Consider the following 25,000-nt stretch of genomic DNA (forward strand, 5'->3'; position numbering starts at 1 on the left):
ACGTGGTTTTAAAGTGATTCCCCACTTGTGCCACGTCACAGAACACAGGCTTGGCTGCTTTCACCAATGCCGCTCTCTCTCTCTCTCTCTCTCTCTCTCTCTCTCTCTCCTCTCTCTCTCTCTCTCTCTCTCTCTCTCTCTCTCTCTCTCTCTCTCTCTCTCTCTCTCTCTCTCTCTCTCTGTATTTTAATATAAATTGGTATATTTCCGAAATTTTCTCGTACTTCAAGCTCGCCTTAGCGCCACCTTCATGGCCAAGATAAGACAGTTTTCTACAACGTGAATAGGTACTTCTAGGTAGAAAATCGTAGAGAGAGAGAGAGAGAGAGAGAGAGAGAGAGAGAGAGAGAGAGAGAGAGAGAGAGAGAGAGAGAGAGAGAGAGAGAGAGAGAGTGTAAGGGGAAGGGTTCGAAAAAAGTCCTAAGATCTGTGATATGGCATCAGTGGGGGAATACCTTTAAAACCAGGTGTCCTCCCGCATCGGTTCTTTCTCAATGCATTGAGGATAACAAAGGTTTCCAAGATAGATGTTTTAATTTTTCACTTATCCGTGGCTGACTTGGATTTGTCTTTATATATGTTGTTGGATCTTTGGTGGTCGTTTTTCAATTGGCTTTATTAAGTTAGTTTTAGGCGCATAGTTTTCCCGGTATGGCAAGTCTCCGCACCATAGAGGAAAGTTGGGATAAGCTACCTACTTCTTCATATATTTGGAATTTGGGGTCAGGCTTAGGTTATTATTCTGAAAAATACTGCTCCGCAGCCTGCCAATATCACATGTACCTAGTTTATTTTATCCAACACACCATCATCGAACTCATTCTATTATTATTATTATTATTATTATTGTTATTATTATTATTATTATTATTACTTTCTGAGCTACAACCCTAGTTGGAAAAGCAGGATTCTATAAGCCCAGAGGCCCCAGCAGGGAAAATAGCCCAGTGAGGAAATGAAATAAGGAAAAATAAAATATTTCAAGAAGAGTAACAACATTAAAATAAATATTTTCAATATAAACTATAAAAACTTTACCATAACAAGAGGAAGAGGAATTAGATAAAATAGTGTGCCGGAGTGTAGCCTCAAGCAAGAGAACTCTAACCCAAGACAGTGGAAGACCATGGTACAGAGGCTATGGCACTACCCAAGACTAGAGAACAATGGTTTGATTTTGGAGTATCCTTCTCCTAGAGGAGCTGCTTACCATAGCTAAAGAGTCTCTTCTATGAGTATGAAACAATGGTACATAGGTTTTTGTAAAACAGGACATCGTCCTCCGTTGTGTATCACTAATGGTGAAGATAGATGAATTCTGATTTGGGTCAGTTTGTTGCATTGGTGCTTTTCTTATATTCATCTGTAAAATATTTCCTGGTATATTGAAGATAGGGTATATGATATGCATTTCATTGACTCCAAATTGTTGGCTAAAATGACAGTTTGTTCCAACACGGAGTACTTACCTCGAACTACTTTCTTAGGAGTATCTGGGGTCTCCTCCCATCCGACCAGAATTTTGTGTAGTTTACCCTCTTCCCGTTCTCTATGTGGGGTAATCTCTGGCGGAGTGATACGCGCCCAGAGATGACCCGGGGTCAGAGAGCATGCTTTCTCAGGTCTCGCTCCTCAGTAAGTTTCTGGTCGCGTCGGCGTTAACACACCGACGCTCTCTCTCTAACCCAGTGCGACCCTTTGTGTCCCCGATCCCTTTGTGTCCCACGCGGTTCCCACGTGGTCCCTTGTGTGCTTCCCTTCCTTTCCCTCTGTGTTCCTGTGTCTCGCGGTATATTACTTGTTCGTTATGGCGCAGCCCCGTCGTTGCTCTGGGCCTATGGCCGGCAAATTATGTGGCGCTTTTCTCTCAAAACCCGAAGTTGACCCGCATTCTTTGTGTTCGTCGGGTAGGGGCAGTGTGTGTTCTCCTACAGCTATGTGTCCGGTGGGGTAAAATGACAGTATCAGTAGCACGGTACACTTCAACCAATTGAATAATAATAATAATAGTAATAATAATAATAATAATAAAATATAGATTTTTTTTCAGGAGTTGTAACTATAGGGCGTTGAACAGACTATCATTCACTCTGTTATTCCACTTTTAAAGATTTTCCTGTAATATAGTTATCACTGGGTAGATGAATAGATTGAATAGAACAGGGGCCAGAACATCCTTCTGTTTTAATCCCATTCAAATGGGTTTGGATGAGGTTTCCAAGTCAAACTTTTACTTCCAAGTTGGAATGAAAGAAACGCCCTCGCCAATATGCCTTGGGAAAAGATCCCGTTTCCAACTTTTTTTTTTCTTTTTCTTCTTCTATTAGCGTGCTTTATTCCCATTCGTATGGGGTAGCGCAGTTGCCTTCTTTAGAAGGACTTTGTTTTTGGCTATTGGGGTAGACCGTAGTCCCGACCGGCAGCCCGCCTGCACAGCTCAATTTCTTTATCGTTCCAACACTCCACCCCTTGCTGGACTCGAGTTAGGCTTACATCATCAGGGCGGTTCTGCCTGATTATAGTATAGTCCATCGGATGCCAATACTTAAACCTCAGATTTTTTCCATGTGTTTTTAAGCTTGTCCTTGAGATAGAATATTGTGCTTATAATGAGAAAATTGTATTCCAGATATAGAGAGAGGAGTTTGAAAGCATTAGCATTTACATTGTCTGTCCAATGATGACCATTGTCACCTCTGCAGAACTTTGTTTTCGCAGCAAGACACACTTGTCAGATCTCTTGATGTTTTGTAACGCTGTATCAAGGGTGCAAAAAGAGTTATATTTATTCATTTAATTAGCATAAGCACTAATGAATACAAAGAAATGCCCTTTTACCAGTGGAATATGTTTGGTACTGAGTCTTTCATTGATACCTGTGGAACTTTCAGGTTAGTTTGCAAGTATGTTGATCTAAACAGCAAACCCTGTGCTGGGAATCCTATGAGAATTCATAGTAGACTTCTTCAAAATAAAGATTTACCCTTACACACTTTAGAAGGCATTCGCCTGTGAGGAGAGACTTACCTAGTGCAGCAATGTCTGAACTGTAACTAAAAAATTTGTTGTCTTGAATTGCAGTTCTCCTGGGAGTGCTTTTAGCTTCGTCTGTAATCTGGGTCTGGAAGGTATGTCCCAATTTCCTATGATCAATTTATGGTAAATTTCCTTTACTCCAATGTATCATATCAGAATTATGGCTAGACATCTAGATGAAGTTTGTAGTAGACAATATCTGGAGAGAATCCCTTTTGAGTACGATAAGCAATCAAACACACTGGTTGAACAGCTCTGCTACGTACATCCCCATCTAGTAGAGCTCTTCTTGTTTATGGTACAATGGCACCATCGCGGGGCCCGGGCAAGGTATGCATATAGTTTGCGGGCTGCGGCCCGTGAAAGGTGTACAGCAAGGTCTAGAGAATAATATATAGACCTTGGTGGACAGTATGTGGTTGGGCAGTTCATATGCGGCCAGTGAAAGGTCTAGAGAATATCGTGTAGACCTTGGTGTACAGTACGCGGTTGGGCAGTTCAGAGATCACTGGTAAGTGGGGCGAACCTGGTTGTATTGAACATTATAGCTGATGAATGTTTCTGGAGACATTCCTGTAGTCGAGGAATATTTTCCTCCAAGAGAGAAAATGGTAACTGTGGCTTCTCCTCCATCATAACTATGACTAAGGTTGGTCAGTGATAAAGGAAATGTTTAATGCACTAGATTTAGCCTGGCGCATGCTGCTAGTGACAAGTATAAACTTGAGGCTGATTCAATAAAGTAAATATGCCAAGGAGTTTCCGTGTAAGGTGGTGCAACACTGCGCTTATCAAAGTCACTTGGGTCAGCAATATTGAGAAAGCCTGTTTTTGCAATGACAGCATTATGGAATTTCTGATTAATAGATTACATAGAACAACTGTTGATGGACACCATAGTGACTATAGGAATGTATACATCTGGTGTTCCTCAAGGTAGTGTTCTCAGCTCATTACTTTTTCTTTATTTCCTTTACTAAACGGGCTATTTTTCCATGTTGGAGCCCTTAGGCTTATAGCATCTTGCTTGTCCAATTAGGGTTGTAGCTTAGCTAGTAATAATAATAATAATAATAATAATAATAATAATAATAATAATAATAATAATAATAATAATAATAATAATAATAATAATAATAATAACATAATAATAAAAATGATAATGATAATAATAATAATAGTAATAGTAATAATGATACTGTAATAATAATAATAATAATAATAATAATAATAATATGCATGATATATTGTGTGGCCAAGAAACAGGCTCGTTGCATATGCAGATGATGCTACTCTCTTGACATCAATTGACATCTAGTTAAAATTAGAACGTAGTGCCTGTTATGGGGTATAAAATTAAACCCTAACAAAATTCTAAGTAGATAAAAGTTTGTCATATTAAGAAAGTCTTATGAGGTTTGATATCCTGAGAGTATGTTCTATAAATCTTACATTCTAACTCCTTTTGAGCATTATTCTCTAGTCTGGACTTTAGAAGCTGACTCAAATGTGTAGAACAAAAGCTTTAGAAATATTAAATTAAATTTCTTTTCCTGATCTAGATATTAATCTCTGACACCATCATTCAATTAGTTAGCAATGTATGTTGCATAAGATTTTTCATAATTCAAACTATCCATTAAATTCAGATCTTCCAAAACTATACTCTCCTGCATATACTTCAAGATAAAGTCATATACTTTAAATACAAGAGGACTCAAGGTATATTTCCGATAAAAACTGTATTCAGTGTATGTATGTTATATATGCAGTCTCAGTATAGACCAGGGGACAATTTTAGACTTCTGGGAGCGTTTTGAACGTTATAGATATACTAGACACAGCTCTATCTAAAGTATGCTCCAGATATTATTGCATTCAGAGTATGCTTCATACACAATTGCTTTTAGTACCTATGACTGTTTCTAATGGTGCTCCTATCATTAATCTCATTGTTGTGCATGTAAAACTCCGTATATTTGGTATCCATGCAAAGAGAATATATGATTTAAGAAAGTAAGGGTCGAAGAGTGCTCTTTTGATTACAACCTAGATTACATTCCAGTAATCACTACAAACATTTAGTTACAATCATGAGGAAGCTTCTTCAGTACTAAAGTATAGACAACTCATGAATTAGCCTACATATTATTATTAGTATTATTACTTGCTAAGCTACAACCCTAGTTGGAAAAGCAGGAAGCCCAGGGGCTCTAACAGAGAAAATAGCCCAGTGAGGAAAGGGAACAAGGAAAGATAACATATTTTAAGAAGAGTAACAACATTAGAATAAGTGTACCCTCAAGCAAGAGAACTCTAACCCAAGACAGTGGAAGACCATGGCACAGAGGCTATGGTAGGCTACTACTCTAGACTAGAGAACAATGGTTTGATTTTAGAGAGTCCCTCTCCTAAAAGAGTTGCTTACCAGAGCTCAAGAGTCTCTTCTACCTTAACCAAGAGGAAAGTTGCCACTGAACAATTACAATGCAGTAACTCTTTTGGTTGAATATGAAATATTTGGTAATCTCGGTGTTGTCAGGTGTATGAGGACAGAGGAGACTATGTAAAGAATATACTAGACTATTCGGTGTGTGTGTGTGTGTGGGCAAGGGGAACATGGACCGTAACCAGAGAGAGAGAGAGAGAGAGAGAGAGAGAGAGAGAGAGAGAGAGAGAGAGAGAGAGAGAGAGAGAGAGAGAGAGAGGGGTCTAATGTAGTACTGTCTGGCCAGTCAAAAGACCTCATAACTCTCTAGATGTAGTATCTCAGAATTTTAGGAATTCTGTGGGGCACTAAAATTAAAATAATGATCGAATAACAATATAATATATAATCTCACGCGATGAAAAAAATCTCCTGCTGATTCTTACCTTAATGTGAGTGTTGGCTGCTTGGCTTATAGCATGCTGCATGACCATTACTCCTACTGTCTTTGGCTGTAATTTAAGAAATCATCTTCTTCTTTCCCACCTTTATCCATACATTAAGGGGTCGGTTGCCTGATATGCGCCCTCTCCAATGCTTTCTATCCATATCATATAGATTGTACATTAAGACATTCTAGTATTTCCAAGTCAAAACATTGTCGTATCCTTTTCAAGCACCTTACAATTATATGGGATTCCATGCACTTCCTAGATCTAAGGTTAATACAGGAGATTCAGAAATTCTCACCTAATTTTAGTCTGATTTTTATACGAGCGATTTTCTGATTTTGCACACTTAACAACTACATAAAAATTACGACATTTTTGGTTTAAGTCTGATAAAATGCACGTTCATCTCAGTAATTTAAACCTATCTTAATCTTCTGATTAAAGATGATAATTGGAATATATGAATACCCAGAAGAATGTCTGAAACTCTTATTTTGACGTTGTAAATTCATGCTATATCCCAAGATTTGTACTCCGTGATTCTGTGTTTAACCAATGCATAATTTAGAATATTTCAAGTTATCTTTGCTCTGACATCGACCAAAAATATAGACTACTGCTTGATAACATTTCGTACAGTTTTATTTATAATAGCAAAGACTCTAGGTGGTATCTGTAATCTATTTTTTCAAAAGGAGTTTCAATCAAACACTATGACGTTGATTGATTGATTAATTTGAAATTCTCTGACATCCTACAATAATGTTGAAATAATATCAAAGATTGGCGAGCTACTATATTAGCTGGTGGATAATTAACCTATAAACACTCATGGAATATAACACACAACAACGTTACTACATTTATAAATGCTTAAATGATTACAATACTGAAAACTTTTCAAACTAAGGGCTATGAAAAAAAAAGGTGTGTGCTTCAGAATTAGCAAGTGTCCCCTTTAATGTAGGATTTACCTTCATTTTTCTTCTTAAAACTTATAGTATTTGATCTGCAATACCCTAATCACATTTATCAATAAATCTATCACTAGCAATATCTTTATGCGGCATTTAATAAATGTATTTAAGGAAGTATTAGTACTGGTTAAACCTTAGAGAAGATATATTTTAGTTGAATGGCGCGCATCTAGAGGGCGCGAAGGGAGCAGACCAATGGCGTCTGCTGGAACTACTGAACTGTCATTACGGCAGTGACATAAACAGCTGCACCCTTTGGCAAATCAAATATCGACTCTCTCCTGCCGTATGTATTCAGTCTCCATCGTTTCTTTAGATAATAATTCTTGGTATTGGCATAATCTGAAGCTCTAAGCTGATATATGAAGAACCTGTTAGTCCTGCGCTGTTGTCTCTTGAGTTACGTTTCGCATTTAAAAAAAAATATATATATATATTTAGGGCTGTTGATTGTTGACAGGATGTTGATTATTTATGTCAGCGTGCAATGGGGCTTTTATTTATCCTATTACCACATAATACAGGTCTTTGAAGACTTTGATTGGCTTTGGTAAGGTTAGAAAAAAACGTAGGATGATCGTATAGGATGTGACAACACCCAAAAGTTTGACCCTATAAGGACCTCTACATTTTAGGCTTTGCCAGACCTACAATATAATACCAAAGGCAATAAATAACACTAATGAAAAGTAACCATTACTGTAGAATAGCTTTACAGGGGATTGGGCGTGGAATTAGCTCTTAGGCTAACTGATTCATGGGGAAACCCTAGAGAAGGAATGACACAATAGTTGGTATTTGTTTACAAGAGCACACTCTCCATTTACTCCAAAATTATGCAATCCTCAGCTCTCCTCTTTTAGTACAGTAATTTGGAGGTTCTTTAAATGCTGGGAAAGCAGGAAATAGCAAGATATGTTTTGCAAGGGGGGAGGGGGAGGGGTTAAAGCAAGATATGTTTCGAAAGGGGGGAGGGGGAGGGGTTGGTTGAAGAGGTACTAAACGACCTGGAACCGACATCGTCCACATAGTCAATCAAAGAGAACGTGACGTCAGCGGACATTTGGTATACTGTACAGTATATTCAAAATATATACGAAATAAAAAATCGAGTAATTACTCAAAAGTTTCACTATTTGTGAATTGTATTTTTTATATTTGGTAAATATTTGATAATAAATCTTGTTGATTTTTTTTTTTAAAGAAACTATTTTGAGAACGACTAGTTTTCCCAGACGACGTTTTGCTACACTAACGCCATCTATTGACCATTGCCTAAGGAAGCTTGACAATTTCCTGTCAATGAATACAGACATATGCAGCAAAAATAGTCATTCTCATAAAAAGTTTCTTTTAAAAAATTAAGATTTGTTAAGTTTTTACCAAATAAAATATACAATTCACAAATAGTGACACTTTTGAGTAATTACTCTATTTTTAATTTCGTTTATATTTTGAATATATACCATATGTCTGCTGACGTCACGAACTAATCTTTGATTGACCATGTGGACTATGTCGGTTCCAGGTCGTTTAGTACCTCCTCAACCAAACCCTCCCCCTCTCCCCCCTGGCGCAACATATCTTGCTATTTCTTGCTTTCCCAGGATTTAAAGAACCTCCTAATTACTGTACAAAAAGAGGAGAGCTGAGGATTGCATAATTTTGGAGTAAATGGAGAGCGTACTCTTGTAAACAAATACCTAAAAGTTAATGTTTTTCAATCGAGAATATTGTTTGTTATATGTTTTATATAATAAACAGCTAGATAAGGTAAATCAAATGAAGTTTATAAAATTTCGAACAAATTTAATTTATACCCAAAGATTGAATAGCAATTAGAATATTGGGGTGTATGTATGATAGCGGCCATCTGTATGTATGATGTCGGCTGACTAAGGATACAGCAGTGTAGGGGGGGATAGCGACGGGGCGTTAGCCCCCCGTTAGGTAAATAATTAAGGACATGGCTTGTAGGTTAGAGGGAGGAAGTTAAGTTTAGCTTATGTCCAAATTTAATGCTCGCTGGGGGAACTGGCCGTTGATATACAAAGGCTCCAAAATATTTGTCTGGAGTTTATTATGATTTTGACAAATTGGAAATATTTACTGGTAACAAGAGTGTGGTACCAAAATTGGAAATCCCTATTTTATAATCCAACATTACTTAATTTTTCCTCCGAACACAAATATAGTTTGTGGTGGCCTATTGGAAACGTCCCTACCTGGCAATCTCCGGCCTTGGGTTCGAGCCCCGCTCAATCTCGGTAGTTTCATGTAGTGACTACGGCAACCTCTCTATCCTTGTGAGCTAAGGAGTGGGGATATTAGGGGGAGGCTTTAACTCTATCTGCTGAGTCATCAGCAGATAGAGTCCTAGCTAGGGTAGGGAGGGGGCTTGGATGTTTTATCAAATGTATAGTATATATGGTCAGTCTCTTGGGCATTGTCCTGTCTCTAGGGCATTGTCACTATCCTTTGCCTCGGCCATTCATGAGCAGCCTTTAAAAACGTTTTTGTTATTTATGATAAATCGAATAATAATGACTCCAATTGCTTTTACTAATACCAAAATGAGAATGACTGGGGAATGCTCGGGCTAGCTGGGTGTTCCCCATCCCCTGTCATCAGCTACGAATACAGTAGTACCTGTACACGTACACCTACACTTACCTGTACACATATACAGTATTAAAGAGTGAAATATGTACAGTGATGTATCCTAACTTCACTTAGTTGACATGTGTTACAAAACTGAGAGATCAGAACCTCTCATCCCTTAGCCCACCCTACCTTACTTGACCTGATCTAGGTGACCGTAGATCCTTGAACAACGTTTTTATACATCTCGCTTGCTTGTCATCTTTTTCTTTGATATCCTCAAAGAGAAAGGGCCAAGAGACTGGTTTCTTACTAGGATACCTTATTTTTGTCCTATAAATTGACTAATGGATTAACCAAATATATAAAATTTGTCAAAAGCAGTTTAAAAAACTTTCAGGGGAACTATATTCCACGTTTGATATTACTCACCTAAATAATTCCTATCTTCAGAACCAGTTTATTTCCAATTATGATTATGGTTTTCAATACATAGTTGTTTCAACATCTTCAACCTTCATTAAGCCCATGCATACCAAGGCTTTTAAATGATTACAGCAAAGGAATTAGTCTTGAATATTCATGCAAGATAAAAAAAAATATTACTTACTGATGTATGATTCATGAGACAATGGTCAAACATGAGTTTCACTGAACTTATCCCATCCATTAGTGAAAATATAAAAGCAATCATATCATTAGCCAGAATATGATAGGGGTCGTATCATTAGCCATGACATGAGAACGTTTTAAAAACCATTCCTCAGTGGTTTATAACGAGTGTCAAAATTTAGGATTGCACTAGAAGATCTATTCAGGGTAGTTTGGCGACGTGTGAAAATAAAAGGGTCATAGTTACGCTGCTTTACTGATGTCTCTGCAATACATGTAATATATTTGCAACAATTTTGATGTAGAATGGATGTGACTACACTAACTACTTATTGTGTGTGGTTTTTTTTGCAGTGGTTCCACATATTGGATATTATTCTATATATGCAATTATTGGCTATTTACAGTGTCCTCTTATTGGCTATTTACACTTGTGTTCACTTAGTGGCTATTTACAATTGTGTCCACTTGTTGGCTATTTACACTTGTGTCCACTTATTGGCTTTACACTTGTGTTCACTTATGGGCTATTGACATTTGTGTTCACTTAGTGGCTATTTAGACTTATGTCCATTTATTGGCTATTTACACTTGTGTCCATTTATTGGCTATTTACAATTGAGTCCACTTATTGGCTATTTACACTTGTCCACTTATTGGCTATTTACACTTGTCCACTTATTGGCTATTTACACTTGTGATCACTTATGGGCTATTGACATTTGTGTTCACTTAGTGGCTATTTAGACTTATGTCCATTTATTGGCTATTTACACTTGTGTCCATTTATTCACTTGTGTTCACTTAGTGGCTAATTACAGTTGTGTCCATTTATTGGCTATTTATACTTGTATCCACTTATTGGCTATTTATACTTGTGTCCACTTATTGGCTATTTACACTTGTGTTCACTTAGTGCTATTTACACTTGTGTCCACTTATTGGCTATTTATACTTGTGTCCACTTATTGGCTATTTACACTTGTGATCACTTATGGGCTATTGACACTTGTGTTCACTTAGTGGCTATTTACACTTGTGTCCACTTATTGGCTATTTATACTTTTGTCCACTTATTGGCTATTTATACTTTTGTCCACTTATTGGCTATTTACATGTGATCACTTATGGGCTATTGACACTTGTGTCTACTTATTGGCTATTTACACTTGTGTCCACTTATTGGCTATTTACATGTGATCACTTATGGGCTATTGACACTTGTGTTCACTTATTGGCTATTTACACTTTTGATCACTTATAAAATATTGACACTTGTGTTCACTTAGTGGCTATTTACACTTGTGTCCACTTATTGGCTATTTACACTTGTGTCCACTTATTGGCTATTTACACTTGCGTCCAATTTTTGGCTATTTACACAGTCAGCAAAATATATCATAAGATAACCTATCTACATAACCTAGGGCTCTATGTCCTACGCTTGTACGATGATCAGTGATGGGGGCTTTCATTAGGCAAGATGGCATTGCTATAAGGCTATGAGTCATGGCCGTTTTATGTACAAACCATGTTCTTCTCTTCTTCCCAGCTTTTATCACAGTTTGGGGTTGCAACCCCGTACAGAACTGTACTGCAATATGGAAATTCACTCCCTCTATTAGATAAACTAATTTATTCATGGTGTAGGAAAGAAATATAAAACTATATATCTTCCTTAAGAGCAACAAAATGTTTCAATAAAAATTGGGGACATCTAGAATTTGAAAACAAACCAGAATAACATTGTGTAGTAAAGATAGTCAATTTTTTTTTAAAGTAATGAGTGCATTAAGTTTCTATTGAAGTTAACAATGCAGAGAATCATAAATGTCGCAAAATAGTATCTCAAATAAATATTGCCCGTGTGATTTAATAGATATAGGTGCCAGTATTCATTGATCGTAAGGTAGAGTGAGTCAAATTTACATACATGTGATTACCTTGGATATTCATGAATTTCACTTTAGAATGACTAGTATTTTAATAAAAGTAATTTTAGGTTATATTTGTATGTAATATAGCTACATTTAATTTCTTGCTTACAGTTGTATGTTTGTATTGTGGGATTTTCATGTTTAAGTGATGTTGTTTTAACCTATTTTGATAATTTGTTTATACATCAATAAATTTTGATTTTTATTAGGTTGAATTTAACCCTTTTACCCCTAGGCTATTTGGAAATTTCCAACCCTTAACCCCCAAGGGGTTATTTTTTTCCCAGCACGTTTTGCAGTATATTTTTTTTTAAATTGCTCTAACTGCCTTAATTTTTTGTCATAGAGAGGTCAGGTTGGTCACATTCTCTTGGAAAATGCCTGAATTTTCTTAAAAAATTATCAAAAATATGAAAAAAATAATTTTTATAGCATTTTTTTGCTAGGACGTACCGGTACGTCCATGGGGGTAAAGGGATGCCTTTTGTGTAACGTACCAGTACGTCCTTTGGGGGTAAAAGGGTTAAAGTATTGCTGAAATTAAGAAAGTTTATTGAAGGTATTTTGTGTGGTTGATACCATTTTGAAGTCGGTGAGTAATAATGATGATTACTGTTCAGTTTCCGGCCTCTCTTCGCCCACATTCTATGTTGCCCCTTAGGATCTTCCCACTTTAGAGAGATGAGTCAATGTGATTGATCCATCTATTTATATACCAAGGCACTTCCCTCAATTCTGGGGGTTAGCCAGCATCAAAAAAATGAAAAAAAGGGGACCTCTCCTCTATACGCTCCTCCCAGCCTGATGAGGGACTCAACCGAGTTTAGCTGGTACTGCTATGGTGCCTCAGCCTACCTTCCCCCGTTATCCACCACAGATGAAGCTCCATGAGCTGAATCCCCTACTGCTGCTACCTCCGCAGTCATCCAAGGTGACCAGAGGAAGCAGCAGGACCTACCGGAACTGCGTCATAATCGCTCGCCATTCATTCCTATTTCTAGCACGCTCTCTTGCCCCTCTCACATCTATCCTCCTATCACCCAGAGCTTTCTTCACTCCATCCATGTACCCAAACCTTGGCCTTCCTCTTGTACTTCTCCCATCAACTCTTGCATTCATCACCTTCTTTAGCAGACAGCCATTTTCCATTCTGTCAACATGGCCAAACCACCTCAACACATTCATAGCTACTCTAGCTGCTAAATCATTTCTTACACCCGTTCCCACCTTCATTGATGTATGATAAATTAATTTCTTGCTAAACACAGGCATATATTATTTCAATTACTGGCTAACCCCTACTGAGTAGAGGCATCCAAGGGCAGTGAATGATCTTTCAATGCCTCGGAGTGCAGAATTAATGGAATCAAAGTAAAAGGATAACCACAAACTATGTCAAGAGAATCTCAAATGAAAACCCTTTTCTCTTATAAGTTTGATACAGACTTCTTATCAGATTTATAGTGAAGCTTACTAGGTTTACTCTATTTACCAAAGCTAATGAAAAATCATATCCAGAGAGTTAAGCTAGAAATGCTTCCATGGATTTCAGATCTGAAGTACCTAATAGCTTCTGTTTTACACAAGGTAGAAATTGTGAAGAAACAAGTTCTTTTTGAGGAAAGCAGTGAGAATAATACTTACGCACCTCAAGCTTGCTACCCCAAACTAGATAATTAGATAAATAACCAGATGGGCACTCAGTAGAGCGCAGACCTCCGCCACGGCAGCTTATTTCTCACCCTTTTGATCAAACTTGACCTTTGACCTTATCATATATTAATTGCCGTGGATTTTCATACACAAATATGAACCAAGTTTGAAGTCTCTGTGACAACGATGTCCAAATTTATGGCTGGTTACTTGAATTGGACACATTGCTTGACTGTGACCTTGACCTTTGACTTTGACCTTCCAAAATTTAATCATATCCAGCTTTTACATAACAGTTAATCACTGCAAGTTTATGGTAGAGAATATCTCTTGTAGGCTTATACCAGTTGAGGTAATCCTCCATGGACATATGTAAGATGCCCAACAATGTTTCTTAGCCAAAGACAAGCATATCGAGGGTACTTGTTATTGTATGTTCTAAGAAGTTGGCCTGGAACTTTATAACAAACTTTGCAGTGAAATAAGTTATTCTTACTTAATGGAGGGCTGGGAAGAGAAGCCAAAGAGAGATGACACTGGAACATTTGACTACCTCCCTTGATGTTCGTACATGCAAAGGATATGACTAATGTTCTGAAACACTGAAAAGTAAGTAAAAAAAAGTCAAAGTAAATTGAGGATCCAATCATCCAAGTCTAAATTGGAATAACTCTTGAGAGAGATTGGTTATGAGGTAGGAGGAATAGCAATCATGGCCAGAGGTATTGAAGAGTGGCAATTACTTTCAAATTCCAAAACAAATGACAGAATTTTCCTATGGCTGCAGAGTCTTGTTCCCTGTATCACTTGACGGTTATCTTTAGTAACATCAGGGAGGAGAGAGGGTTGCAGGTCTAGTACATACAGAACTCATCTTGGAGGAAGTTCAAGGACCACCAATCACTGCAAGTCTAAATTGCAGGAGTGGCAGCAATAGCAACAGTAGGAGAAGTATGTGAAGAAGCAAGAGGATTGGGATCAAGGTTAAAAGTTGTTCATCGTGGTAGAGGCAAGGTTTAGGTCATTTCACTCTCATAATGTCCTAGAGGTCAAATATACACAGTACTGTATACATAAGATCAGTGCCCAAATTACTTCATCACTTGGCTCGGACCTAGAAGTAGGCCAATGAAGCTATCGTTTTGTGGACTTAGCACAAACTTTAGCTCCACACACTTTGAATTCTGATGTTTCCACTTGGCTAACAGATTTCATTGGCAAAAGACGAGATGACTTGTGTAGAGAAGGCCGAGGAAGGGAGTCAAAAGATCCCACTGTCTTTTGCCCCTGAGAAGGGAGGTATATTACTGTACACTGCAGAAATAAATTAATTTGTGGTTTCTGACCAGATACCATCATTTAAAAAGTATGAAGTAATGTCTCTAGTAATATTAACCTTCGTTGTGGTAATGGCAGTTTTAGAAATCAGTCAGTCATTCATCAAACAAGGATCATTGAATGATTTTCCTGCCCACAATGTTGATCCATGATGCCTATATGCATAATGTCAAGAAATAATGATGAGGAGGAACTGCATACTAAATTTAAATGAACTTTGGAAAGTTAGTGAAGTATGTATGTGCCCTGTATAAGTGATGTACAGTTTTTAGAAATTCACGTTGTAACTTAAGGAAAGACTCTATGTTTGTTAAGTTTAATAAAGATGCAGGAAAGGTACATAGCATAGGCTTTGTAAGTATAATTATGATGAAACTAGTTTCTCTGGTAAAATTTGTTAGTACCAATGTATAGACATATAGGTACACTGTATGCATTTGCTCAATGCACATCAAATTTATGTTAGCTCTTGTTTGTCTAACACCTTATTTCTCACTTCAGGAGTGATGTTACTGCCACCAAGGAGTATGGCCCAGGCTGTCAATGGACCGACTATGTAAGATGTCCTTTATGTTTTATACTGTACATTCAAGTAACAAAATTCAGATATATTCAGGACATGTAGTTTTGAAACTTGTTAAAACACTTGACCTTTTGTCGATAGATCAGTCTTAAACAATTATTTTAGTTATAAGTGATTGTTTCTTGTTATTTTATTCAAGCTACCTGTGATTCAAGTGCCATTCATTCCTAAGAATAAAAAACTCCAACCAAAATATAAAATGAAAAAGAATTTGTTCCTACTCTAATAAACCTCTCGCTCTTCAAGATAGGGCCATACCTTCAGCGGCACTGGAACAGCCCTAGAATCTTTAATAAGATAGGAGTTTAGTACCTACTGGAGAATTAAACTAACAAAGTTTGAAAGTTTTTGAGAGGGTATTAGATGAGATTGTAAAGATTGGGAAACAGCAGTATGGATTCATGAGGGGAAGAGGGACTGGGGATACCAGTCACAGGAAAAGAGATCAGAGGGAAACCAGAAGCTCTTCTGTGCTTTTGTAGATTTAAAGAAGTGATGATTTGGTGCTTGAGGAAGTGGAAAGTCCGGGGGAAGTTAGTTAGAATGGTAGAGATGATATACAAAATAACAAGGACAACAGTAATAACAGCTGTTGGAGAAACAAGAAGATTTGAAGCAAGTGTTGGATTACACCTGGGTCAGCATTAAGCCCATTTTTATTTGTGCTGGTCTTGGATGTGTCAAGTGAAAAGATCAGAAATGATGAGTTGTGGAAGTTACTATGTGAAGATGATTTGGTGATTACTGCTTAAAATGAGGAAGAATTACAGAGAAGGGTTGTAGAGTGGCAAGAGACTTTGGAAATGGGTGTTTTGAGGATAAACGTGCATAAGACTGAAACTATGGTGGGCAATAAGGAAGGTAGGGACAGGATAGCCATGCATTAACATGGAGGCTCAATTATAAAACATACAGAGCAATTTAGGTACTAGGGATCTAATATAAGTTAGGAGGGAGGATGTGAGGGTGAAGTTGAGAATAGGATAAAAGCAGCATGGGGGAAGTGGAGGGAGGTAACTGGAGTGGTATATGATAAGAAAATGCCAGTCAAGCTAAAATTCAAGATCTATAGCACAGTATTAAACAGTTGTTAATGTATGGATCAGAAACTTGGGCTTTAAGACAAAGAGAATAAGTAAAGCTTGAGAGAAAAGAGATGAAACTGCTGAGGTGGATTATGGGAATATCACTGCTTAAAAGATTGGAAAATAATGAAATAAGAAGAATGTCAGGCATAGTAAAGATTACAGAGGTGATAAGTGTGCCACGACTGAGATGGTTTGGGCACGTGTTGAGGGTGGATGGTGGGGAGGGAGTGAGGAGCGCTTGGGAGGAACCTGTTAGGGTAGAAGATCAAGAGGAAGGCAGAGAATTAGATGACGAGATAAAGTGAGGGATAATATGGAGACAAGAAGTTTGGTGCAAGTGGATGCCTTTGAGAGAAGGCACTGGAGAGGGCGCATTAGGTGTCCAACCACTTAATGTAGGGTGGGAAAGAAGGAGATTCTTGCAATGATCAGTTCCCATAGTCCATTTCTTTTAGTGATGCATATTTGCATCGACTCGCGGCGGTGCCCTTTTAGCTCGGAAAAGTTTCCGGATCGCTGATTGGTTGGACAAGATAATTCTAACCAATCAGTGATCAGGAAACTTTTCCGAGCCAAAAGGGCACCGCCGCGAGTCGGTGCAAATATGCATCGCTAAAAGAAATGGACTATAGTTTTTGACCACTTGTTAATCCTAGATCTGCCTTTTGTGCATTTACATTCAGAAGGTCACAACTATCAGCACGGTGGTTCGTTCGAAAACGAAACGAACGGTGCTGGCGAGACCAGCCTAGCTGTCGCATAACAATCAGCTGGGAGTGTAGAGTGACGTTATAAGTCATGCTACGCTGGGTGACCAAGCCCGTACTATTTTTAATTATTTCTTCATTCGATTAAGAAGCCCTTCCCACCTAATCAGCTACTCAGGCTGATGTACAATGAGATTTTGTAAGAAACAAGATACATCTTGTTAACCCTTTTACCCCCAGGCTATTTGGAAATTTCCTACCCTTAACCCCCAGGGGTTATTTTTTTCCCAGCACATTTTGCAGTATATTTGTTTTTAATTGCTCTAACAGCCTTAATTTTTGTCATAGAGAGGTCAGGTTGGTCTCATTCTCTTGGAAAATGCCTGAATTTTCTCAAAAAATTATCAAAAATATGAAAAAAAAATTTTTTATAGCATTTTTTTGCAAGGATGTACCGGTACGTCCATGGGGGTAAAGGGATGGCTTTTGTGAAACGTACCAGTACGTCCTTTGGGGTAAAAGGGTTAATGCAAATCTGTGCTTACGATTTAAAGTGCCCGGTATCCAACCCACATTTCTTTATATTGGGTCAAAATGACATAGGGAAATGAGGAAAACTGCCTTTTCTGGTTGAACTTCACACATGCATACCTATCTGACCAAGTAAGCATGTTGATCCCTCTTCTTATATAGTTTATTTTATTTTGTTTTTAACTTTTTGTAGTCTGCTGTATTCGTCATTTTTCTATTTTATTTTGTTTTTAACTTTTTGTAGTCTACTATATTCGTCATTTTTTTCTTTTTATATAATGAGCTGCATTTCTAATTGTGGCCTAGTAGTTGTGACTTTACACTTAAAAGGTGGTTACAGGTTGTCATGTAATGATGATGATGATGATAATACCTTACTGTAATGATAATGAGAATAATAATCATGAGCAGCTAACTGCAGTAAGGTTAATATAAATTGTTTGGTTTGTATTAAAATAAAACATAAGTTTTCTTGTATAATCTTAATTATTAGAAATAGAAGTTAGCCAATAAAATTTGGCTTTTTTTTATTTTTGATCATTACCTCTTAAATTTAAGAGGCCTAGGGTACTACCATGCAGTAGTAATGAATGTGTGAATTTGTGTCTGAACCAGACTAAGGTAACAGTACATAGAGAATTTTTTAGTTTTAAATATTTAACTTAACCGGTGAATATATAATAGCTGCAACTCTGCGGCTCGACAGAAAACACACTCAAAAAACTCGCGAGCGATCGCTATGAAGGTTGCGGGTGTGCCCACCAGCGCCAACTGTCGGCCAGATACCACTCTTGTATGTAAACAAAACCTTCAATTCTTCTCTGTCGACGTTGACGACAAGACGTATTCATACTCGCTGTAGAACCTGGAGTTTTCTTAACATATTTGGTGAAGTACTTCATTTTGGTTTGAGCTTTCGCAATACAGTTGTTTTATCTTCAACTTAAATCTTGAACTCGTTTTTGGATAGATTTAATTTTTGATGACTTTGGATTGTTTTCTGGACTTTCCTTGACTTTTAAATGGCCGACCCTTCCCTCAGTACGGAAGTGTGTTTAGGCTTTTAGCAATTATCTTATCACGTTATAAATTAATTATAGATTTTCCTCTATATATTTTATATCTCAACCGCCTTTATTAGGCCTCTTCGATTAGCTTTCCATTTATAATAAACATCAAAATAAATTTTAATGATTTGTTTATATGCGACCTTTCCTGAGAGTAGGCGGTCCTAACTTGGAAACCGAAGTTAAACAACGTTGAGCCCTTTCAATCGTAAATAGCTTTTAAAGAGCTAATGATTTAAAACTTATTAAATGAATATTTTTTTAATAGATATTTTATGAAAGTTTTTCTTTGAATAGTCTTCGTACTGTTTCAAAGATGAACTAACGTTTAGTTTATTTATGCTACGCAGTTTGCGCTCTATCGTTACGATAGAGAGAGAGAGTATCACGGTTTCACTTTGCAGAAAGAGTAAATCGATTCTGACGTTTTGTTCATTCTTCTTTCAAAGCTTAAATGTTTTAAATTCTATTTTAAAGGAACTTTTTAATTGAAAAACCTTTCAGTTTTTTCCTTTGGTCAAATAACCTGTTTTTTTGACGAAACGTAAGTGGGCTCTTCTCTTAGGTGCGAAATCAAGAGAGAGAGAGAGATAGAGACGGAGGGAGAGAGAGGAGAGAAAACGTTCCGATCTTTATCTCGTCCCAAGCGGGTAACGTTGTTCTCGAGTTACTCTCGTCCCTAGTCTCTGTACGGGGAGAAAGGATAAAACGTTTTTAGTTTTTTATTCTCGTCCCAAGGCAATGTACGGTAAGAGATTGAAAACGTAGTTTTGAATGAACTAGTGTTTAGTCTCTTCCCCAGCCACTGATTTTTTTATCTTAAAATATGTTTACTGTTTTTTGCTGGTATTAATGTGCTTACATTATACGACTGATTTCGCAATTACAACCTTTTGATGAGGGTAGAATTGCGTGCTTCAGGTAGAAATCAGTTTTATTCATACCTAATGTGAATTGTTAAAATATTCGATTTCAGTGAAATAAGTGCAAAACAGAAAATCGTAGTGATAAAGTGATATTGCGCAAAGTGTTATCAGTGTTGCGACCGAGGGTTCGTCTGTTCGTGCCTGTCGTTCGCCTAGTCCGGGACCTCTTGCAAGCTCCCAAGCCCAGGGGAGAAGTAATGTCGTACGACTTATGGGTTCGAGAGGCCTTGATCAGCGAACAGACGTTCCCTCTATGGTATCGGGTGTATCTTACCAAGATCACCCCTACCATTAGGTGAGAGAGACGATTTTCTCCTCGTCATCCGAAGGCTTTTCGCATAAGAAACCGTGGAACAAGGTTTCGAGGCCCTTTAAGCGAAAGTCAGTCCTTTCAGGACAGGTCCAGCGTCCTGGTTTTAACCATTAGGACAGCTCTGACCCTATGCAGTCATCGGAAGACTGCTCGCCGCCTAACAAAAGCGTAACAAAGACTCCGAGAGTCTTTTTGTAGGCAAGGTTTTGCGGTCACAGACGTTACCCTCGTCTCTTACCGCAACCATTCCCGTTGATCCTAAATGGGTTGTACGGCAAGACATGCAGAATAAGCTTGCCTCCCTTATCGAAGACTATTCTGCCGATAAGTCCGTTGAGCCTAGCCGTTTATCTCATCGAGATCCTGGCCTTCAGCCACCCTAACGTTCCTTTGTGCGTCCTGTTGACGTTGGCGTAGCCAAGTCACGTCAGTCAGGTTGTTTGAAACCACACTCGATGCGGTCTCGTGTGGATTTTCAGCCACATTTGGACGTTAGGCCACTTGCTGATGCTCCTGTTGACGTTCAGGACGTTCGCTAACAATCGGAGTTGACTTGTTTTGACGCTGAGTGTCAACCTCCGCATTCTAGAGTTGTTTTGACTGCTCAGTCTAGGCGGTCAAAGCAGTCTCGAGTGGACGCTGTGCGTCCTCACGCACCTGTTGTTGTTGACAGTTCACAGACTGTCAAGCAGTTACATGACGTTGCGTCCTGGTCTCACGCACCTGTTGTTGTTGACAGTTCACAGACTGTCAAGCAGTTACATGACGTTGCGTCCTGGTCCGCTACTAATGCACCAGTGCGTGTGGACTCTGCTTGTAAAGCATTGCCACCACGGTAGGTCTCTCCCTTGCTTGAGACTCGGCTATTATCGGACAAGGTTCCTTCAGATGAGGAAGTTGCTGTTCCCCCTCCTACTGATATTCCCTTGAGGACTCTGTCAGACGGAGAGGAGCCTAAAGCTGCTTAGCCCTCTATGGACTCTAAATAAATCAGGCTGATTTTTAAGGATCTTTGTCCGGATCTTTTTGTAACTGCTGCTCCTCGTTCGCCTAAACGTCAGAGCTTACACTAGGCCTAGCTACTTCGAAGCCGTTGTTTTATAAGCTAGTGCTCTCTCGCTCTTCTAAGAGAGCTTTACGTTTGCTAGGCGACTGGTTTATCACCAGGAGGAGTTTGGGGGAGACAGCCTTTGCTTTCCCTTCTTTTAAACTGGCTTATAGAGCGAGAGTCTGATATGACACGAGAGAAGTTCTCGGCTTGGGAGTTCCTGCCTCTGCCCAGATAGACTTCTCAAACCTCATAGACTCTCCCTGGCACCTGGCCATGAGACGCTCCAAGATTTTACAGGTCGACTTCACAGCTATTTTCAAGCCTTTGAAGTTTTGCTGTACAATTATGTCATGCATAAACAAGGCTTTCAGGGATGGCTCCAATGATCTGACAGCCACGTTCTCTGCAGGAACAAGTCCCTCAGGGATGGCTCCATGATTTGGCAGCCATGTTCACTGCAGGAGTACGTAAGAGGCAAGTGCGCTCAATGTGTTCATTGTCAAGACAAACTTCACGATGAAGTCTACCAGGCTGTCTTGACAGCATTTATGGAAGGCGACTGGATGGTCTCTCTCGACCTTCAGGAGGCATACTTCCACATTCCTATACACCCGGATTCCCAACCGTTTCTGAGGTTTGTTTACAGGAATGTGGGGTACCAGTTTCGAGCCCTGTGCTTTGGCCTCAGTCCTGCGCCTCTCGTGTTTACGAGGCTCATGAGGAATGTGGCAAAATCCCTCCATCTATCGGGGATCCGAGCCTCCCTGTACTTGGACGACTGGCTTCTCAGAGCATCGTCCAGTCTTCACTGTCTGCAGGATCTACATTGGACGTTGAGTCTGGCCAGGGAGTTGGGACTTTTGGTCAACCTAAAAGTCCCAACTGATCCCATCCCAGATTATTCTATATTTGGGGATGGAGATTCGCAGTCAAGCCCTGCTCGAAGTCCAACTAATGCTGAAACGAAACGTTTATTCAGTCAGGAGTTGGAACAGTCTCGTAGGGACTCTCTCATCCCTGGAGCAGTTTGTCTCACTAGGGAGACTACACCTTCTGCCTCTCCGGTTCCATCTAGCCTTTCACTGGAACTAGGACAAGACATTAGAGACGGTGTCATTCCCAGTCTCCGAACCAGTAAAGGCATGCCTGAAATGGTGGGACAGCAATATCAGTCTGAGAGAGGGACTATCCCTAGCAGTCAAGAACCCAAACCACGTGTTGTCCTCAGACGCGTCGGATTTGGGTTGGGGTGCGACCCTGGACGGTCGGGAATGCTCGGGTCTGTGGACCTCAAGTCAGAAGAGCATGCACATCAACGGCAAGGAGCTATTAGCAGTCCACTTGGCCTTGATGATATTAGAAGGCTTCTTCGAAACTTAGTGGTAGAGGCAACTCAGACAACACCACAACTTTGGCGTACATCTCCAAGCAAGGAGGCACACACTCCTTCACGCTGCTCGAGATCGCAAGGGACCTTTTCTTATGGTCAAGAATTCGAGGCATCTCCCTGTTGACGAGATTCATCCAGGGGGACTTGAACGTCTTGGCAGACTGTCTCAGTCGGAGGGGTCAGGTGATACCCACGGAATGGACCCTCCACAATGACGTGGGCAAGAGTCTTTGGGCTACTTGGGGTCAACCCACCATAGACCTCTTTGCCTCCTCGTTGACCAAAAGGTTTCCAATCTATTGCTCTCCAGTCCTAGATACAGAAGCAATCTACATAGACGCGTTTCTACTGGATTGGTCTTTTCTGGACTTATATGCATTCCCACCATTCAAGATAGTCAACAAGGTACTGCAGAAGTTCGCCTCTCACGAAGGGACAAGGTTGACGTTGGTTGCTACCCTCTGGCCCGCGAGAGAGTGGTGCTCCGAGGTACTTCAATGGCTGGTAGACTTTCCAAGAAGTCTTCCTCTAACGGTAGATCTGTTACGTCAGCCCCACGTAAAGAATGTCCATCAAAGCCTCCCCGCTCTTCGTCTGACTTCCTTCAGACTATCGAAAGACTCTCAAGAGCTAGAGGCTTTTCGAAGGAGGCAGCCAGTGCGATTGCAAGAGCTAGGAGAGCTTCTACCATTAGAGTATACCAGTCGAAGTGGGAAGTCTTTCGAGACTGGTGCAAGTCAGCATCTGTGTCCTCGTCCAGTACCTCTGTAGCCCAAATCGCAGATTTTCTTTTACATCTGAGAAAGGTTCACTCCCTTTCAGCTCCCACGATTAAGGGCTACAGGAGCATGTTGGCTTCGGTCTTTCGACATAGAGGCTTAGATCTTTCCAACAATAAAGATCTCCAAGATCTCCTTAAGTCTTTCGAGACCTCTAAGGAACGTCGTTTGGCAACTCCTGGATGGAACTTAGACGTGGTCTTAAGGTTCCTCATGTCAGACAGGTTTGAGCCATTACATTCAGCCTCCCTGAAGGATCTCACCCTCAAGACACTTTTCCTAGTGTGCTTGGCTTCGGCTAAAAGGGTCAATGAACTTCATGCCTTCAGTAAGAACATCGACTTTTCTACAGAAAAAAGCCACTTGTTCACTTCAACTTGGTTTCCTGGCCAAAAATGAACTGCCTTCTCGTCCTTGGCCTAAATTTTTTGATATTCCTTGCTTATCAGAGATCGTAGGCAACGAACTGGAAAGAGTATTATGTCCTGTTAGAGCTCTTAAGTTCGATTTAGCTCGTACTAAGTCATTTCGAGGGAAAGCTGAGGCATTATGGTGCTCAGTTAAGAAACCTTCATTGCCTATGTCAAAGAATGCTTTGTCATATTTTATCAGATTTTTTTAATACGAGAAGCTCATTCTCACTTGAATGAGAAAGACCGATGTTTGCTTAAGGTTAAGACGCACGAAGTTAGAGGTATAGCAACCTCCGTGGCCTTCAAGCAAAATAAATCTCTGCAAAGTATTATGGACGCGACTTTTTGGAGAAGCAAGTCAGTGTTCGCGTCATTTTACTTAAAAGATGTCCAGACTCTTTACGAGGACTGCTACACACTGGGTCCATTCGTTGCAGCGAGTGCAGTAGTGGGTGAGGGTTCTACCACTACACTTCCCTAATTCCAATATCCTTTTTAATCTGTCTCTTGAAATGTTTTTAATATTGTTTTATGGGTTGTTCGGAAGGCTAAGAAGCCTTTCGCATCCTGGTTGATTTGGCGGGTGGTCAAAGTCATTTCTTGAGAGCGCCCAGATTAGGGGTTTGATGAGGTCCTGTTGTATGGGTTGCAACCCTTGATACTTCAGCTCCTGGGAGTCTTTCAGCATCCTAAGAGGATCGCTGGGCTCCGTGAGGAAGACAGACTTACAAGGCAGAGTAATCGTCTAAGTCAACTTCCTTACCAGGTACCTATATATTTTGGTTTTGTTATATTGATAACTGTCAAAATGAAAAAACTCTTAACTTATACGCTGTAAACATAATTAACTCTGGTCTCTGCCCACCTCCTTGGGTGTGAATCAGCTATTATATATTCACCGGCTAAGTTAAATATTTAAAAATGATATTTTAATTATAAAATAAATTTTTGAATATACTTACCCGGTGAATATATAAATTAAATGACCCTCCCTTCCTCCCCAATAGAGACGCAGCGGGACGAGAAGAATTGAAGGTTTTGTTTACATACAAGAGTGGTATCTGGCCGACAGTTGGCGCTGGTGGGCACACCCGCAACCTTCATAGCGATCGCTCGCG

General features: G+C 39.4%; 1 protein-coding gene across 2 annotated transcripts in view; it reads left to right on the forward strand.

The window, feature by feature from the left end:
• Nucleotides 1-7,055: 7,055 nt before the first annotated feature.
• LOC137618235 (serine-rich adhesin for platelets) overlaps nt 7,056-25,000 on the forward strand; it is a 101,806-nt gene continuing 83,861 nt past the window's right edge. For both annotated transcript variants that reach the window (XM_068348383.1, XM_068348384.1), the window contains exons 1-2: nt 7,056-7,179; nt 15,536-15,590. In XM_068348383.1, coding sequence (XP_068204484.1) covers nt 15,578-15,590 — 13 coding nt within the window. In that variant the 5' untranslated portion in view covers nt 7,056-7,179; nt 15,536-15,577. The remainder of the gene's footprint in view (nt 7,180-15,535; nt 15,591-25,000) is intronic.

This window comes from Palaemon carinicauda, chromosome 24 (genome assembly GCF_036898095.1).
Source record: "Palaemon carinicauda isolate YSFRI2023 chromosome 24, ASM3689809v2, whole genome shotgun sequence".
NCBI lineage: Eukaryota > Metazoa > Arthropoda > Malacostraca > Decapoda > Palaemonidae > Palaemon > Palaemon carinicauda.